The sequence below is a fragment of the Mauremys reevesii genome, linkage group 6, assembly GCF_016161935.1.
Source record: "Mauremys reevesii isolate NIE-2019 linkage group 6, ASM1616193v1, whole genome shotgun sequence".
In the NCBI taxonomy this organism is placed as follows: Eukaryota; Metazoa; Chordata; order Testudines; family Geoemydidae; genus Mauremys; species Mauremys reevesii.
In genome coordinates, this window is record NC_052628.1 from 65,916,140 (window position 1) to 65,935,213 (window position 19,074).

General features: G+C 40.5%; 1 protein-coding gene and 1 long non-coding RNA gene across 9 annotated transcripts in view; one reads left to right on the forward strand and one right to left on the reverse strand.

Annotated features, from left to right (window-relative positions):
- The window catches only part of LOC120408492, a 47,366-nt gene extending 42,779 nt beyond the window's left edge, over positions 1-4,587 (forward strand). Inside the window, exon 3 of the long non-coding RNA XR_005600728.1 lies at positions 4,276-4,587. This is a non-coding gene — a long non-coding RNA (uncharacterized LOC120408492). The remainder of the gene's footprint in view (positions 1-4,275) is intronic.
- The window catches only part of TMEM232 (transmembrane protein 232), a 126,486-nt gene that overhangs the window by 5,450 nt on the left and 101,962 nt on the right, over positions 1-19,074 (reverse strand). Inside the window, exons 13-15 of one of the 8 annotated variants that reach the window (XR_005600727.1) lie at positions 17,932-17,974; positions 12,849-13,004; positions 10,026-10,143 (exon numbers count right to left, since the gene is read on the reverse strand). The exons of 5 other annotated variants lie outside the window; for them this stretch is intronic. Coding sequence is in view for 1 of the 3 variants with exons in the window: in XM_039545511.1 (XP_039401445.1) it covers positions 17,932-17,974 (43 nt within the window). In the remaining 2 variants the exon portion in view is untranslated. The remainder of the gene's footprint in view (positions 1-10,025; positions 10,144-12,848; positions 13,005-17,931; positions 17,975-19,074) is intronic. 2 more of the 8 variants (XR_005600725.1, XM_039545511.1) reach the window with 2 other exon arrangements.

Below are 19,074 nucleotides of genomic sequence, written 5' to 3' on the forward strand. Positions count from 1 at the left end.
TGGAGTGGTAATGTAAATAGAGCTCAGGAATTTTCAACACTGTGTCATCAGACCAGCTCTGAGTAGCGGTCAATATGGAAATCTTCATAACTGCAAGTAATGCTGTTTCTCTGCATTCCCTATTCTGTGCTAAGTATAAGGAATACCATAAATATTGCAGTAACATAAAAAAGCTACCTGTGCACTTGCAGCATGATTGTTTCAACTGTCTACCTACCATAGAGTTACCTATAACACCCATCATAGTAGAATCTAAAATTGTTTGCAATATTGTTTGTTGCCATGTTGATTCCAGGATACGAGATAGACAAGGTAGGCAAGGAAATATCTTGTGTTGGTGGAAAGTACTAACTTTAAGGCTTCACAGAGCGCTTCCTCAGATCTGCGGGAGGAAACCAGAGTGTTTGAGCTAAATACAAGTTGTTAAGTAAACAATCATCTGTCCCAACTTATTAGCTCAGACACTCTGGTTTCCTTCCCTAGACCAGAGAAAGAGCTCTGTGAAGCTTGAAATCTTGTACGTTCCACCAACACCAGTTGGTCCAATAACAGATATTACCTCACCTACCTTATCCCAGTAGCATCTAAATCCTGTTAATACGTATTTTTATAGCAGAAGTCACAAGGGGGTGCTGTTATATAATCTCACGATTTTTTACTCAGACTGTGAGCAATGTAGTCTCTGAAGAAATTCTGTGTTGTGAGCTTTTTTGTGATGGGAACTCTTTGGAGGGAGCTGTTGCAAACAGAGAAGTTGCTCTCTGCCTTAGACTCTTCCTCTACGGTTAGTTCTTGGTGCAGAGGTGCTTCTAAGGAACCAGGCATTAGTATTTGGGCTGGGATTCCTGCAAGAGGGTTTTGGTTGAGTTGTTTGACTCCTTATGTCCCAGCACTGGTGTAAATCAACAAGTTATACTAAGAAAATGCCAGAAATCAGTCTCACCGATTTCTCCTTAAATGGGAAACAAACCTGCCATATGCTGACTTCTGCAACTGCTCAGCAGAGGGGCAACAGTATTCTAACTACACATTATAATAAGCACTGTTATATCCAGAACTTGGGGCTAAAAGACTCTGTTATCAGATAGTGAGCACACAAAGAAGAAAAGTGATGAATCTGCCTTGCATGCTTTCAAAATTGTCAGCAGAGCTCTAACCCAAAGCCCACCGAAGTCGCGCAGTCTTTCTATGGACTTCAGTGGGCTTTGGAGGAGGCTCACGCTACAGGGAAAGGCACGGCCAAAGGCTTTCCCTCACAGAGTGGAGAATTGGTTTCTCCATCCCTTACAGGGAATCTAGACATGTTTCCTCCTTCTTGTGATAATTCAGAGGACCACCCTGATGCAAGGAATGGGGAAGCTGGAATGGAGAATATGATCACGCCCTGTGCTTATATTTCAGGAACAACCTTCTCTCTCTTGTTGTCCTGTTAAGCGTATTTCTTTGGGAGAGTTGCTGGTCTCTTTCATGCCCCTTTTCCCTATTAATGAAGGGATTTGTGGGGAGATCATTAGTTCTCACCCTGCCATTCTCACCACCTGCAGGGAGCCCTAGAGAGACTTCCCCTGCCTCCTGTCTTCAGCAGCTGGGCTACCTCATGCTACCTACTCTCTTGCTGTTGCCATGAGTGACTCTTGATGGGTAAGGAGGTTCCTTCTCAGAGCAGATGGGGGGCTCCCAGAGGCCTCCAAGTCCCTTCTGTCACCCCTTCCTCCCCAAAATGTATCTGTTTTGAAAAGCAACACTCCTATTGGACAACTGACTCTTTTTCCTCCCTGTTTTCTTTACACAGTCAGGGCCAGGGAGTGGGCAACACTTCAACACTATACAGCTGACCTAGTTGTTCTGGAGCAATAACAGCTACTATACACAATCATCCAAGAGTCTGCTCTTGGAACAAGCTAGCAGATTGTTTCAAGTGAGTGAATATGGCTTCTCTGGGCCTTTGTCTACACTAGCAAGCTCCATAACTGTAATTTGCTACCAGTGCAGCTCCATCAGTAGTAGCTGTAATGTAGACAGCTTTCAGCCATTATTACCTCTCTGACTCTGAGAAGGATTATATAACCCAGTGATTAAAAATATATAAGCTATCTCATGTGTAGATTACAGTTTACACAGTTACTACCACAGATGGTGCTAAAAAGATACAAGGGCAAAGTCCTGCAAGCAGCCTGGAAGAAAAGGGACATTGTGTGAAGTTGCTTTGATTGCCATGCCTGAGCAGTACTGCACAGTGAAAAAGGCAGGAAGTAAATGAAATAAAGGAGTATCCTAAAATTTAAGTTGTACTATCATCCGGTAGTAACAATAATAAAGAATCATCATAATATATTGCACATGTATAGTACCTGCCATGTGAGGATCTCAAAGCACAAAACAAATATTATTTCAGCCTCACATCACCTGTTAGATAAGGAAGTATCCCTATTATACAATGACTAGAACCCAGATCTCCTAATTCCCAGTCCTGTAGTTTAGCCTCAATATTATGCTTCCCTCTCATTTGTAGCCAGACAAAATGTGGATGCCCTAGGGACTTAGAGCACACAACATGGGACTACACAGGAATTTGCAAACTCATAGAAAAAAATTAAAAAAAGAAACTAAGTGAGAGAACAGGAGAGTGAAGGACTTCAGTTCTGAATGTGGCCTGACCATCTGTATTACTTACATATTCCTTGGTGTTGGATGCATACTCCCTTTCTGTGAATTCCCTTTTTTTCCTGGATTTCCCTGACAATCTAGACATTTTTTTAACCTAGGTCTTGTTTTGCATATTTAATTGTTTTCCCCAAAGCATTCCTAGTTGACTATTGCATATTTATTTTAGTAATTATGCCTAATTGTAAAAGTAGTATAAATTCACGTAATAATTATAAAGAGCGTTATACAAGTTTGTGACTAAAATATGCCACACCTGCACAGTAAAGGATTTCTGAAGTTAAAAAGCATAGCAATTTCAAAGTATTCCCCCCCCCCCATGTAGTGGAGATGATTAACCCATATTTCTTTATGCTCCAAGAGACACAAATAACATGTTTTTCTTTAAAAATGAAAAAAACACCTTTTTACTAATAGCAAAGCATAAAAAACTGGGGCAGGGATCTATCTTTTTTACTTGCCCGTAAAGCACCAGGCACACTTTCTGCATGGAACAATGTAAAGAATATAAAAAATAAGATAATGTTTTTCATCTGAGGCTCCCAAAACCTGTACAAACAATATACATACAGTAATTACTTTCCCCTATAGAGCTAGGCATTTTCTATCAAACTGCTGAGATCTTATATGATAAAACTCAGTCAAGTTTGAATTTCTATAGTCCAGTTAGGCAGTACTGAAAAGAAGGATTTGTTTTATGGTAAAAAGATGGATGCTAAATTAAGTACAGTGGTGCTATTGGAACTTGTTACAATAATAATAACCTACAATGGCTTAAAAGAGAACTGGAATAGTTGTTTAAAAACAAAAACAACCCCATAAAATGTTTCTTACCTATATCAACCTTATCCCATTCACTTCAGCTACCAAGTAAGACTGTAGCTCACAGATGGACAAATTGTACCATAAAATCTGACACACAATTGACTATACCATATACGTCCTGTACTCTTGCCAACCTGTGCCATTTTTGACTATCTGGTTGGTTAAACTCTTTCAGCTTCTTAGTTCCACATCAGCTCTCTCTCAATTTTGTGCAGTACAACACAGTTCAATTTCATCTAGAGAAACTATCTGAATTGCTTACATTTCCTTGGAACTGATTTTGTAGCATCTGAAGTACAAGTGGTAGTTTCTCAGTGTGCACACTAAATAACCCTGAATTGATTTAAGATGAAGCTGGTCAGTAAAGATCAATTGAGGGCATGGTGACCCACAGTAGAAAAAGGGAAATGCAAATCATGATTTTTCTAGTGAACAGAAAATAAATGTTATCTTACCGATCAAAACCTCCTTTGCAGATTCTGCGCTGGGGATAAAACTTGAAATTGATAATCTTTAAACTTTTGCTCAAGGCTGTGAGATTTTAAAGGGAAAAATTGTGACCTACACTTTACAAAATGACTTTCAAGAAAACAGCCATTCCCAGCAGTTCACTGTATTCTATGTATTCACAAGCCCTCTAGCACAGAGGAACAGCATCAATGGGCTCACCTAAGACTGTTGAAAACAGACATTTTAATGGGTTTTTGCCATTTCCTCAATGCTAATCTGTATGATATTTTTCTTCTGCTTTATTTTCTGCTAACACTATTCATATATTTTAAACAGAGGAAGAAAAATGGATGGCAGGACTTGTGCAGCACTGAAAGCAGCCTGATACAATACCTGAGTGCATTTGTGCAACCACAGTATTTTCAAACAACTGCAGTGCTGAATCCCTAAAGTACCTGACAGATGTCTATGTATGAACCAACTGTACAAGCAGCAAGTATTCTCTAATGTGAAACCACTTTAACTTAACATGAGACCAAAATACCCAGTTCAGTGAATTTGATATTCACTTAGCTAACAAGCTTGAACTGCCTTATTGAAATCCATATCAAATGCTTACTAAAAATGAAGCTACCACCATCATAGTGAGCAACATCATAGTATTTAACTCTGGATAAAAACGTATCCTTGATTTTTTTCACATTGTTGATGTATCATCTATAGACATTACATTTATAACAATAAAAAAGATAAGTGTTAATATAGTCTGTGGTGTTAACTTTACTTATAATCACTGTGATAAAGCTCTCACTCAAGTTTTCGCCTATGCTAATGAATTGAGATAGTTATCCACATAGTGCCTCTTCAACATTCTCGTACTGTAAATGGAAGGTTTCTTTCAAATATCTAAGCATCTACATATTCCATAGCAAAGGTTTATAAACTGCCCTCAGTGGAAGATGGAGATTTAAACACAGAACTATTATATTTCCAAAGTCAGAGCCTTTTGTTTTACTAAATGGAATAAAGGGATTATCTGAAAACACACAGAGAAATTAGTATAGCAGTTAGCAGTACCTTTCAATTACATATTGGCCTCCATCCTCAGTTGTGTTACAGTCACCTTGTTCTGTTCCACCTGTGCACAGCTGCCCTGAAGCCAGCATAGCTGACTACACCAGGGCCTCCCCTGTGTCTGAGGGTTCTCTAGTGGTGTGGCAACTGCATCACACCTCCCCAACACAGGGAGAAGCTAGGAAGGAAGGGGCATGGCAGAGGCATCCCGGCCTCCTAGTGATCCCCAGATGCTAGGACAATGCCTTTTGGTGCCACTTCCTAAATTACACTGTTCTCTTCTCACAGGCAACCAAGGAGGGGAGTGATTTTTCCTGAATTGTACTGTAAAACATCACTGCTAAGTTTATATTTATTTTTTTTCAATTTTTACTTAAAACTTTTTTTGTTTCATTAGTAGCTGATGTAGTGAGCTTCTATCCTTTTTCCTGAGTACCCATATATTTTTAGAAGATTAAGATTCCCCTATTTTCAGGCCACATGAAGGCATATTTGGCTGCCAGCGTAAGTTGGAGAAGCCTCCAGGTTGCTTTAACTTACATTTTGCTATTTAATGGTCATTCCAGCAGTCGCAGTCCAACCTCATCTCCTTCCTCAGGTCATGCCCTTTGCACCAGGTAGTACAGAGCCAGTATGCTGTCTCTGTGTCATGAAGGAGTATTCTGTGGATGCTGGATCCAATAAGGCTTTACAACTTTTTTTAGCCACCAGAGTGGTGTGAAGGGGCATGTCACAGGGTGACTGCCCCTTTAAGAGGTGAGGGGTCTAGCCCTACCTGTGACACTTTGTTTGCCTCCCCAGGTGGAGAAAATAAGCAAAGTCACATGACAGGTAGGTCATGTGGCAAAAATCAGGCCATCTGGGGAGGAGATAAAAATAAAAACCTCCAGAGTAAGTGCTAGGGGTAGGGAGTGGCAGGTTAGATAACCTATAGAGAAGACTGGTAGAAGCAATCCTGAGTCCCAGCAGAGCCCAGGAGTGCAGGGTCCAGGACAGGAGGCTTGGGAGAAAAGACTCTCCAGAGAGATGAGGGACTGCAGCAGAACTGACAGAGCTCCTTGGGTCAGAGGTAACTCAAGGGGGGAGCAGGAAACCTGACCCTCTGGTGACTGAGGGTGAAATTGGAAACCCCAAGTGAGAAGGGTCACAGGAAACTGTATCTTTATAAAGACTTAATAAATGAGACCCTAGGAAAGGGACTATGATTGTGTATTTTGGGTGTGGAACAAGTTATTTGGGGAGGCAAGAGGGACCTGAGGGTAATGTGCCTTCAGAGCCATGTTGTGCCATGAGGGAGTATCTTGTGCTCTGGGATGGTACTTGGCCCCAATACTATAATGCAGCAGTTGTCAAACTGTGGGTTGTGACCTCATTTTAATGGGGTCAGCATGGCTGGTGTTAGACTTGCTGGGACCCACTGCCTGGGCTGAAACCTGAGCCCAAGGGCTTCAGCCCTGCGTGGCTGGGCTCAGGTTACAAGCCCCATGCCTGGGACAGTAGCCCTCGGGCTTTGGCTTTGGTTCCTCTGCCTGGGGTGGTGGGGATTGGGCTTGGGCTTTGGCCCACCCGCCAGGGGCAGCGGGGTTTGGGCAGGCTCAGGCTTAGGTCCCCTCTCGTGGTGTCATGTAGTAATTTTTGTTGTCAGAAGTTTCTATACAATTTTCCTCTTGCTCCATTGCTGGCTGGCTGCTGCATTAGTTTTCTCAGATTTGTCTGATTGTTATTTATTCTAATATATTTGTTTTCTTTTCCTCCTAGCACAATCTCTCTAATGGAATTAGTTACACTTTCCTTACTCTAAGTGCTGAATTGACATTTCTTATGTATACAGGTTTCTTTTAGTTTCTTCTTCTTTTGGATCCTGGATTCTTGCAGCTGGACTTCTGCCTGTAAGTTCTCTTCCTCAGGCTTCTTTTTGCTAAGTTATTGTAGCTGCAGCCCAGTGCATGGAAAATCATCATCTGTTAAACTATGGATATGCTGACTTTTTTAATTTCAAGGAAGTGCTTCACACTGACTCTGTTCTTTTGGTGATTGCACTCAACTTATTTCTGCTGAAAATGTTAGATAGTAAACCCTTAAATCTGTAATAGAATGTTATCCTCACATGGCATCAGGCTAATGTACATCAAATGATATAGGATGATGAAATCTGACATGACCTAATGAAAAATGATGCATGCCTCAGATGCTTTAGTTTTTTTTCAATTTGCTAAAAGTGGTCAGAAGCAGCTAAGTAGCTTCAAGACAGAGAACTCTGTTAATAAACCTTGGGTTTAAAAAAAAAAGTAATAAGTAGCTGAAGCACCTACAATTTTTATCTGCAATTTCCAACACAGTATGCTACTGGGAAATTTCATTTGGGTCTGCATTTGCCTTAATTTGTAGGTTCAATCGTTCCCTGGTTGCTGCCTTGTTGTTATAAGACTCAGATTAGTCAAAGACTTCCTTTATACCACAGTGTGCTGCAGTATAAAGTTGCTGCTCATTGTCAGAGCAAGGTGCTTGCTATTGTTTTTGTTGTAATATCACTGTAAGGTGTTCAGAAACTGTTTTAATAGTCTCTCATTGTTTAGGACCTGGCTGATCATAATCGGCACCTAAAATGGCTGTTTTATGCACACAGCTACTCTATATATTTTGCTTGTGCAATTACCTCCATACCTGAACATTTTGGGGGTGTACCATAGGAGTCTCTTTGGAAATATTCCTTCTGAAGCCCAGTTAAGTGGGATATGTCTATCTTACCACCTGAACTACCAGCTGTTAAACTGGAACTGCAGAGGACAACGTGAAGCTGTGATATACTAATGGTGACAACTCTATAATAGATTCTGTGAGTGCTGCTGCACAGAAGGGAAAATTGGGAACTTCACAGGGAAAATTGCAGCCCACAATAAAGTGATGAGGAAGAATCCTGTGACCTGATTTAATAAAATCTGTTTCTGAATTTTCGGTGGAGTTAACTTACCATATTAGTTCAGTGGGGGCTGATTGTTAAAACTGCATGAATCAAGGTTTTTTGGGTTTTTTTTTAAATGATTGACAAATCTTATGTTTTAGTAAAGTTTGCTAGTTAACATTAAATCTGAAAAATATATTCCTGAAAAATATATTCAGTAAAGAATTTTACACTTTAAAAATAAGCATTTTTATTGTACCATAGAAAGGCTCCATCTGGGGGTGTGGCCGGGGATGAAGGGTTTGGGGTACAGGAGAGGGCTCCAAGATGGGGGGTGGTGCAGAGGGGTTCTGGATGTGGGAGGAGGCTCTGGGCTGGGGCAGGGGATTGGGTTGCAGGGGGGTGAGGGCTCTGTATTGTGCAGGCTCTGGGGTGGGGCCGGGGATGAGGGGTTTGGGATGCAGGAGGGGGCTGGGGCAGGGGGTTAGGACACGGGCTTACCTCCATGGCACCTGGTCACTGGCACAGTATGGGGGGCTAAGGCAGGCTTCCTGCCTGTCCTGACTTTGCACCATACCCCAGTGGGCAGGCTCCTGGATGGGGGACCAGGAGGCTCTGTGCACTGCTTTCGCCTGCAGGCACCACCCCTGCAGCTCCCGTTGGCCATGGTTCCTGACCAGTGGGAGTACTGAGCTGGTGCTTGGGGGAGGGGCAGCACACTGAGTCCCATGCCACCTTCCCCCATCCCCAGCCTAGGAGCAGGACTTGCTTGCCGCTTCCGGGGTGCAGCGTGGAGCCAGGATAGGTAGGGACTAGCCTGCCTTAGCTCCACAGCACTGCCAACCGGACTTCTAATGGCCCGGTCAGTGGTGCTGACTGGAGCTGCCAGGGTCCCGTTTTGATCAGGTGTTCCGATTGAAAACCGGACACCTGGTCACCCTAGCTAATGGTCAGATTCTCAGCTGCTGTAACTTGCTGTATCTCCACTGGAGTAGAGTCCTATCAGTCATACAAGACTCTTAAATAAACACAATGAAAAATACCACATGGCAAAACACTCTCTTTGATCTTTTGTCTTGCTGCTGCTCTTCCACTTGTACAAATTCACCATGTTATGGCTGACTTCCTGATCGCCCATGATCCCCCACAAATACAGGGAATTTGCAGACTGTTCCATATTCTGGGGGGTCTTGGCAGCAGAGTGCTTTAAGGACAGTGGGTATGGTACAATCGGGAGATGTTCCTGCACCGTGGGGGGGCAAGCAGGCTGCCTTCTCCCATAAGAGAATTTTAGGAGGGATTTAAGAGGGTGGACACAAGTCCCTACAACTGAGGGTAGGTCTACGCTGTAGTAGGGAATAAAGATGTTCAAACAGACCAATTTTAGACCAAATACAACCTACACAGCATTAACCACAGCCTTTCGCTGAGGATGTTCTCAGCTCAGGTTAGTAACCCTCATTAGCTAACAGCTTAAAATAGCAGCGGAAACATGGCAACTCAGACTTGGGTTAGTAGCTCAAGTTCAATCCCAGGTTCCCCCAGAGGCTTTAACTCAAGCTGCTAACCTGAATTAAAAGCACAGTTGCTGGGTTTTTAATTCTATTTTAACCTGCGTTAGCTAAACTGAGTTTGTTTGTTTTTTAAAGAGAACCTTTTTTTTTTTTTGCTGGGTTTTTAATTCTATTTTAACCTGCGTTAGCTAAACTGAGTTTGTTTGTTTTTTAAAGAGAACCTTTTTTTTTTTTTTGGCAGTGTAGCTGTACTCTGACAGAATGGAGAGAGCTGTGTTGTCTGGCCTGCCTGAAGGTCGAGGGAATAGAAAGATTGGCACCTAAATCCTGATGTGTATTTTGCTGCATCTTTGGGCTTGTTTTCATAAGTTCACTGCAGAAAACCCATGTTTTCCCATTGCAGTGTTATAAAACAATGAAGAGTATTTCCACCAAGTCTCATATATCCTGAGACACACAAAACCTGGTGGTTAAAAGCTTGGTTAAACAAGCACATGTGGTTAAACAAGCACTGACATGTGGCAGCCAAATTACTTTTTTTCTCATTGCTTTCAATGCTCAAGCCTGACCTGCCACCAAGGATACATGGTCAATACCTCAAATACTGAAGCTTCTTTAGAAGTGTCATCAAGAGCTTGAATTTTCATTCAGGGGGGCTGAAATAGTGAAATTTGAAAATATCTTTCCAAATTAATTCCAACTTCTAAAGGAAACCTGAATAACAAGCAAAAGGTTGTGGTTAATGCAGTGTAGGTTGTATTCTGTCTAAAATTGGTCTGCTTGCTGTTTGAACAGCCTGCATGCACTGCTGCAGCATAATGATTCAAGCCAATCTGACTAATCTGATTTGATTCCCCCCCCCCTCCCCACCATACCACTATACCAGAAAAGAGTACATCGGGTAAAATTCTGATGTGCACAGACTTTTACAGACCTATCAATGGGCAAGCATTGCAATGACTCTAACCTCCTGTTTTCCTAATACTTTGCAATTGCTCTCAAGTCTCACACTCTAAGCTAAGATTAAGATCACTTCTGGCTACCATGTTTCAGAATATTTCAAAAGCTAACTTTGCAAACATCTCTTTGAGTGGAGTTGTTAAAGCAACAAATGGTATCTCCTCAGTTTGCATATCACAGAACAATCCTTTTCTTATGAACAAAATGGTACAGTTTGTGCTTCCATATAATTCACTTGAGCAGCAGAATGGCCATGTAGTTGTATAGCTAGGCAATAAATTCCAGAAGTCTGAGACCCACTTACAAGAAGACTGTCCCTATCAGGAATTCTCATGTTTTCTGTAAAAATATTTAAACTTTCTGCCTTGAAACTCATAGATATTTTGCTTTTCTGAAAAGTGCAGGGATATCTGTTTTTCATAATCTTTCTGTGTGCATAGCTGCTGGAACTAGGGGCATTGGGAGTGCTGCTGCAGCCCCTGGCTCGAAGTGAATTCCATTATATACAGGGTTTACAGTTTGATTCAATGGCTCTCAGCACTCCCACTATAAAAATTGTTCCAGTACCCCTGTCTGTATCATGTGGCACATTTACTTGGTCTAGAACTTTTGGTAATAGAATTTTTTGTTAACAAAAATAACGTTGGTTTATGTTCAGATACTCTTCAACTTTTGATTTTTAAAAAATTCATTGCGTCTGGGTATGTAGGTTTTTATGCAAATAGTTTTTAAACACTTAGCATGGTAAATCAAGGATTGACTTCAAATTAAACTGCCTGACCCTGGTGGCAGCAGCAAAGTATATAAATGTACAGCTGCAGCAAAGTTCTAGGGCTGATCTAAACAGTTTTTTTTGTACTGATTTAACAATATCTGTTTAGTAACCTAGATAATTAAATTGTGCAATCCACTTAGGGTGGACATACTTATACCAGTATTAAGGTACTTGTATCATTATGGATTATTTCCATAAACTTACTGACAGGCTATTCTAATATATCAGTATAAACATGCATATAACTTTATACCACCATAGGAAAACTGACTTCTAAACAAATAGAGGATCTGCCCCTCCAAAGTCAAGTCAAATAATACTTGCTGCTGCTGCACTGAAGTATTTATATTGTAGCTTATTTTACTTTGGCATCATTGGCAAATTAAACTGCTTACTGTTCTAGCAAAAATAATTGCCTTTGAGTGATCTGACTAAACTTAATTGCCTTTTTTGGAAAATTCAAGGAGCATCCAGATTTCTAGTCTTTAATATCCAGCTATGCCTCACTCATACCTCTTTAAAATAAATCATTAAATGCATGGTCAGGGAAAACTAGCTATTTGTAGTTTTGAAAAGGTATAAATATTTATATCTCTTTTCAAAACTATGGATGTCAAGAAAACTAGCTCAATAATGGTGTGCGTGCATACACACACACACACACACACACACACTGTACATCGAACTGTGACTAAGTGCTGTCAGAGGCCCTGAACATCATAATATGACATCAAATGTGTGATGGTATAGTTCCTCACAAAACAAGAGATGGGGTCTCCCTACAGCTTCTTTTCAACCTTACCCACATAAAATATCTAAGCAGAGCACTGGCATTCACTGCCCTGCTGTGTAGCAGTCAAAGCAGAAACACTGGTGCCCCACCTAGTGCTTTGCAACTATACAAAACACTTCTACTTCCATAATGCTTCACAGGCAAAACACCCAGCCTCACGTCACTAGCCAAGCAAAATGTAATTACTTTACATCACTTGTCTATCTAACCAACCAACCTTATGTCTAGCAATAAAAAGCTGCACTGTGCTTCAAGTTGGCTTCTAAAAGGCTCAGTAAAGCAAAGTCTATAAAACTATCATTCAAATGAATTACAAAGTGAATATTGTACTGTCATGAATAAGCAGGTTTCAGACTCGCTAGAATTAAAAACAACATTTTAAAGTGAATAATGGTTAATTCAAAACTATGATTAGCTGACACAGGCTTCATTTTGTGTAATCTGATTCATGGACTAATATGTGATAAGTGGAAGCATTTGCTTATTTTCAGCTTTGTTGGACAGGGATAATAAATAACTGTTCAGTATAATAACCAAGCTTGCACTTCCTGCATGAGACATGCTATTCTGGAGATGTTACATATTTCTTCAGAAAGGTTTTTGAGAGAAATTCCAGAAGGGTACCTAGGAGACTAGCTTCGTCCCATGCAGGGTGCTGCATTGTGCAGAGAGGGCCCACTCCCTGTGCCACCATCCATTACACTTGAAACAGCAAAGGCAGTCACAGAGCGGGCAGCTCCACCAGCCCTATGCCATGTAGGGACTTGCCTCTGCCACAAGAAATAGTGGGACAGATCCACTGTATTAGCCCTTTTGCACTAGAGCTCAACAGGGCTGTCACGCAGGGGGTGAATCTGACCCCATGCATTTGTATCTAATAGAAATACCTACCTGTAGAAATAAAATGACATGTGCCACATAAATGGATAGGCCGCTAATTTTTCCAGAACCTGGAAGTATTCTCCAATTTGATACCTGTCTTCTGCCTCATTGATAGGTACTGGACAACCACAGAACAAACAGTCTCGGTCCCAAAGATCTTACAATCTAAGTACAAGACAAGAGGCAACAGACGTTTACAAACAGACCACAAGCAAAATAGCACAACATGCTGAGACCACAGCCTACCAGCAGCCTAACTACTGGCAAGCTTGCTTGTTTGTTTGGATTTTTTTTGTAGGTATCATGGAAAAGAAGAGGGGATGGATTTGAAGGTGGATAACAGGGTAGCTTTGTAGATGTTTATGGCAAGTTCCTCCAAAGCATAAGGGGAAAGCATGGGAGAAAACTCAAAGATGATTGTTTTGAAAATGTAATGAGTAGGTTAAGGAGGCTGGCATCATAGGACTCCACTGGCTCTAAGTACCATACATGTGTTTAAATGTCAAATCCTGAAACATAGATTTATTTTTTTCTAACTGAGCCAATTAAAATTCAGGCTATTCTAAAGCAGATAATTGAATGCAAACTCTGTTTTTTCTCCCTCTCTAGAAGAAGGGTGAATTCCCCTACTGATGTGTACTAAAAAGGCTCAACTGCAGAAGAAAATGTCAAATTTTGCATTCCATTTTCCAATGCAAATTAGAATTCAATATTTTGAGAACAGCTTATAAACATAGCTACAACCTTGGAGATATGAGAATATAGAGACTATTGACAAAATAGGGTTCGGTAAAAAAAATAGCCACATGACCGTATATACTCAAAATTAAAGGGGCAGAAAGCACAAACAGTAAACACATTTTCCCTAATTTAAGCCTGGGTTTAAAGTTTAATTATAGGCAGCTTCCATTATGCAAAATGACATTCACCTTGTAAATTTTCACTTGTAAATCATAGTAGTAACATATATTTAAAGGTCAGAATTCTTGTAAAATTAGCTTAAAGGGAAACTTTTACACATAAGATAGAAGTGTAGGTCTTTTTTAAACAGGCAGATGCATAACTCACTACTAGCAGAGTCAAAGAAAGCCATGTGCATTACTATCCTTAACTTTAAAAAATGCTGTGAATTGTACTGTTTGAATGTATAGCATATGGGAGGCAACATCTGAAGATCAACTCCATAAACATTCTATTAGTGGTACAGTTTGTCACAGATTTGTTAGGGTCCCCCATCAGAGCATGGTGATATAAATAAAGTGGCATGTGGTGGCTGACCCTTGTTTGTGTGTGCAAGGTTGGCAGGAGAGGACAGTGAAACTTTCCTTTGGTAAAGAGGCCAGACACATTTGACCTCCAAGCTTCTCTGAACACTGGTGTAAACATTCCTGTGCAAGTCATCTGAAAAGAAACGAGGAAGCAGCGTCATGGACTAGCCTGAAGCAGCTGGCAGACTTGGCCAGCCAGAGAGGGGAGTGCACACAGCACGCTTTTAATTAGAGGGGTAGGGACTGTGGTCCCCAGGAGCTCTAAAAGCCTTTCTGCCCTTCTGTGAGCTCCGGGTGGTATTGTCCTGCAGAAGGGGCACTGTAACTCCACACCATCTCCAATATGGGCTTTCATTCTGCCTCCACATTTTCCCCTCTATGAAACTTTGGGAAAGACCTATTAAACATAGGCCCAGATTCACAAAGGGACTTACTGGACCAGCAATGGGATTCACAAAGCCCGAGTTAGATGCCTAGCCTCCCTGTACAATGTATGGGGGGAATGGTGCCTAAGAATGGGATCCACAAAAGCCAGCATGCTGGGCAAGGAGCCACCTAAGCTAGACAATGGGGAAATGCTGATGAGAGGGGTGGGTCCAAAGCCCCTTCTCTCTTAGTTTGGCACCTATCTCTTCCTGTGACCAACAGCCAAGCACCCCTCTCCTGGTTAGTTGGCTTAGGCATATAAACTGCTTCTTGCAAGAGTGAGTTAGGCACCTGCCTTGCTACACATGGTGGTGGTGCCCATGTAACTTTTAGCCCTGGGGTTAAAATGCTCAGCTCAGATGCAGGATACCTGGGTTCAATTCTCCCCTCTGCTCAGAGGCCACATACCAATCAGCTCCAGCCCCAGGCAAAAGTTTATTTTTCCATGGCTTGTGGATCATGCTAGGGCTTAGGTGGGCAATAGATGTGTCAGTGCCTAGGGTCAGAAGCATTAAGCATACCCAGAAACATCTAGGCACCTACAGGGTTAGGTGGCAGTCTAGCATGGCTTTTGTGGATTACAGTAGTTCCTAGAACTGGGACTTAGGTGCCTAGCTGCACAAAGGAACTTGGACAATAGACACTCTAGCCCCAGTCCAGCAAAACATTTAGGTATATGCTTAACTTGAAGCTCAGTGTGTACTCAATATATTGACTTAAGAGGACCTATATTTTCAGAAAGAACTAGTGAATCTGTGCCTCAGTTCTTGTGCTCCCAACTTGAGACAGCCTTAAAGGGGCTTTTTTAGGGGGTAGGTACTCAGCACACTTGAAACATCAGCTGTCTTTAGGGTTTCTCACATTGGAAACCCCAACCTGAATCAACCACAGTCAGTTGCCACTTTTGGAAAGTGGAGGCCAAAGTACTGATAAAGCTAACTATGCATATCTTATTCCATATTCCACTCTGACTGGTAGATGTAATTGGAAATACACATGCCACCAAATCAGTATGTATTCATAGTGAACATGGAAAAGCAAGATTTAAGCATGGAAATATGAAGCTGCAGTACTCTCTCATGCTGCATACAATGGTCACTATTAGAATTATAGTAACAAGTTTGCATTATCAGACAGAAATTATTATTTTTTTAAGACTTCTTTGTACATTTTAACCTTAACTACTGAGCAGTTTTGTTTCTTGGGTAGCACTTTAATACGCATCTGGTGTCTGTTATCCTGCAGTTACTAATGGGTCATTATTTTAGGCAGCTGTTCTTTAATTGTGGATATCAGAACCTACAAAAGTGAGTTAATGCATATCTCAGAACTCCTCTTTTTGAGAAGGTGGATATGCAATTAGACTTAGGAAATGTAGCTTGCAGAATCATAACTATTAATGATGTGGTTTTTTCCCTTCGAAGCCTAATCATGAAAGGCTCTCTTGTGGCCCCAAGAATCAATGCTGCATTGGTAAGGTGAAAGAGACCCTGCTTCAGCAGGGGAAGCTGGAGGCCTCCTACCTGTGGAAGACTGGAGGAGGTATAATGCCTCTCAAGGTGCATTAATTGTCTGACACCTTACACTGGTGTTAGTTGTAGACTGCATGCTCACACTTAGATTCATTTGCAGAAGAGGCAGGGAAACAGTTATGCCCCTTCCCTATACAGACAAAGCCCCCTGGGGGCCTGCAGTGCTGCTGTCAGCATTGGCTGGCCTTCCTTTCCCCTCCCACTTGCCCTTGAGTGCTGAAATTGATACAAGTGTGGAGGGCCTCCCTACAGCCTTACATTTGACTTGAGCCCCATGAAATCCCCGCACAGTGCCTGAGGCCTTGCCACTGCATTGACACAAATTTCAGCATAGCAGGGCAACCATTTAAGTGTCTGGCTGCCTCTTGAGTGGGTGGAATATGCTCCCTGCAACCTCTACCCCCTTTACTGCACCCTGGGTGGGTAGCTACAATTTCTGGCTTTAAATCACATGGATTTCTTAGGAGTCTAGAATTTGTGACATTAACTCTGTTGGAGACTGATACTTAAATAGTTTATCCTAAATCATGAGTGTTTTTTATACACCAACATTAATGTATCACAATATATTTTTACTAACAAAATTATCTAGAAAAGGGAATGATTTGGTTAGTTAGCAGAAGTTCCAAATCCTGCTGTTATGGGAATAAAAAGTACAAGTAGGACACTTAGTTTTGTCTGGCTCAGCTCTCCAGAGCTCAACACACCTAAAGAAAAAACAATACTGGGGACAGGATGCAGGACCTGAAAAGAATTTGTCTTACTAATTATAATACAGTTTAGCAGGAAACTGAATTTAATTTGCAACAATAACTTGGTCGTGAAACCTTTATTTTTTGCAGTTATCAGTTAATTTGTGAAAATATATAACAAATTTTGTATACTGACAATACATACTGGCAGGCAGAATGGAGGGAGCATTCAGAGACCAAGATGATGAGCATAGAATAAAAATGATGCTAGACTGATAGACAAAGGGACTAGGAACTCCTGAGTTCTAATCGCAGCTCTATCAGTGACTCATTCTGACTTGAACAAATAATTCCATTTCATTTTATTTGCTCCTCCTCTGCAAAATGGGGATTATAATCCCACCCACCTGCCACGTAGGGATATTGTAAGAATTAATTAGTAGAGCAGAGAAAATCACTTGCAGTGAATAATTTATACAAAGAATTGGCTCTTCCTTTCTGTTCAACTTGCCTGTTCTCAAACTTGTAAAATATATCTGGTGTATGAAATTATCCTGCAAAATGTATGCAAATAACCCTAGTTGTACAGACCGAAATAGGGCTGTGTGAATAACTGCATATTTGGTTTGGGTGCAGATCTAAAAAATAAAAAAATCACTTTGTGCTAAAACAAAATCAAAATGTTCAGTGAACTGAAACATTAGTTTCACTTTATATCTACCAAAATGTCTAATTTCAATATCAAGGTTTTGAAAACGTTAATTTTTTCTATAAAACTGAGGGGAAAATCCAAAATGGAAAAACCTTTCCGAAATGAAATTACAACTTTGCATTTTCAAAATGCCAAAAATGAACCATTTTGTCACTTTAAAAAAAGTAACTCAGATTCATTATTTGTTTTGGTAAACCTGAATCTGCACTGTTTCAGTGAGGGATGGAGAGGGGTTTGTATGAAAAATATTGTCCAGCTATATTCAAACAGTTTAAGAGCATTCAGTATTCAGAATCAAATTTTAGCTGTTGGTAGCTATGATTGGATGTAAAGATCACACAATTTGTTTTTTCTCCCTAATTGGATGAGCATAACTCCCAGAATTGGATTTCTAGTGTGAATACTCAGTTGTGTTCAAAATTCACCACCTTTACAAGCATTAAAATAAATCATACAACTCACTGTTTCCTCAAACATTGGTGCAGCCAAATCGCTTGTTAAAACACTGCATAAAGGAACACACAAAGGGTACAAACACAGGCATAAAGAATCCAATATATTTTCAATTGATATTCACAGGCATTTTTAGATAGTATGTGGATATCTTATTTAGTTAGTGAATGTACAGTGCTTTGAAATGTAACACTAAGTAGTACTGGTGCCTTCCCACCATGAGTGTATTAGAAATGCACAGAATAGATGATGGATAGTTAAAATAACTGTTACACATTTTATTGCTTTGAATTCTTCTGACTGAACCTTAATTTAGTTCAAATATGCAGAGCAGAGTGGAAACAATGTCAGATACAATAATCATAGTCCTTTATTGAAATTAAGAGAAAATGTACAACAAAGGCAAAATGTCAGATCTGGTTGCATTAATAGGAGATTTGCACAAGGTCTGAATCTGACTTAATTGCTAGCAAACTGCAAAGTGTTTCTTATGGAATTCAAGCCTCACACTTAAAATTGAGACATCAGTCCCCAGAATTTTCAGATTATAAACAATGTTGCTAATTAGAACCAAGATGTTGTAGGTCTACTTCTTAACTCTATCAAGCAGTAGTCAATAAATATATTTTTAGGCACTCTTCTAAATATCAGATGAATGTAACTTTTTTTGTAATAGCTAAAATTTTGACTCCTTGATACTACTCAAAATAATACAAAATAATATCAAAATATCATCAGGTACAGATCAGATCACTCCTTGATACTACTCAAAATAATACAAAATAATATCAAAATATCATCAGGTACAGATCAGATCACGATTTGCAATCATTGGCCTGATTATTTCATAACCATGATTGATAGGTTTTCACAGCACAGGCTTAATAGAAGTAATTGGAAAACATTTTTAAGAACTAAAGATGGATAGTGTCACTTCTATGGAAGACTGATTTTAGGCTGCCATCTTGTGGCACAAGGTTTTTTGTTGTGTTTTTTTTTTTTTTTTTAAGGATAATCTTCAGGCTGGCGATATTACCCTCCACCTTAGCGAAGGCTGGTGCAGTTTGGAATATTCTGAGAACATACATAATTCAGTTGAAAGGAAATTATATTTATAAGATTGTTTTGGGTTCTTTGAGATAATTTACCTCT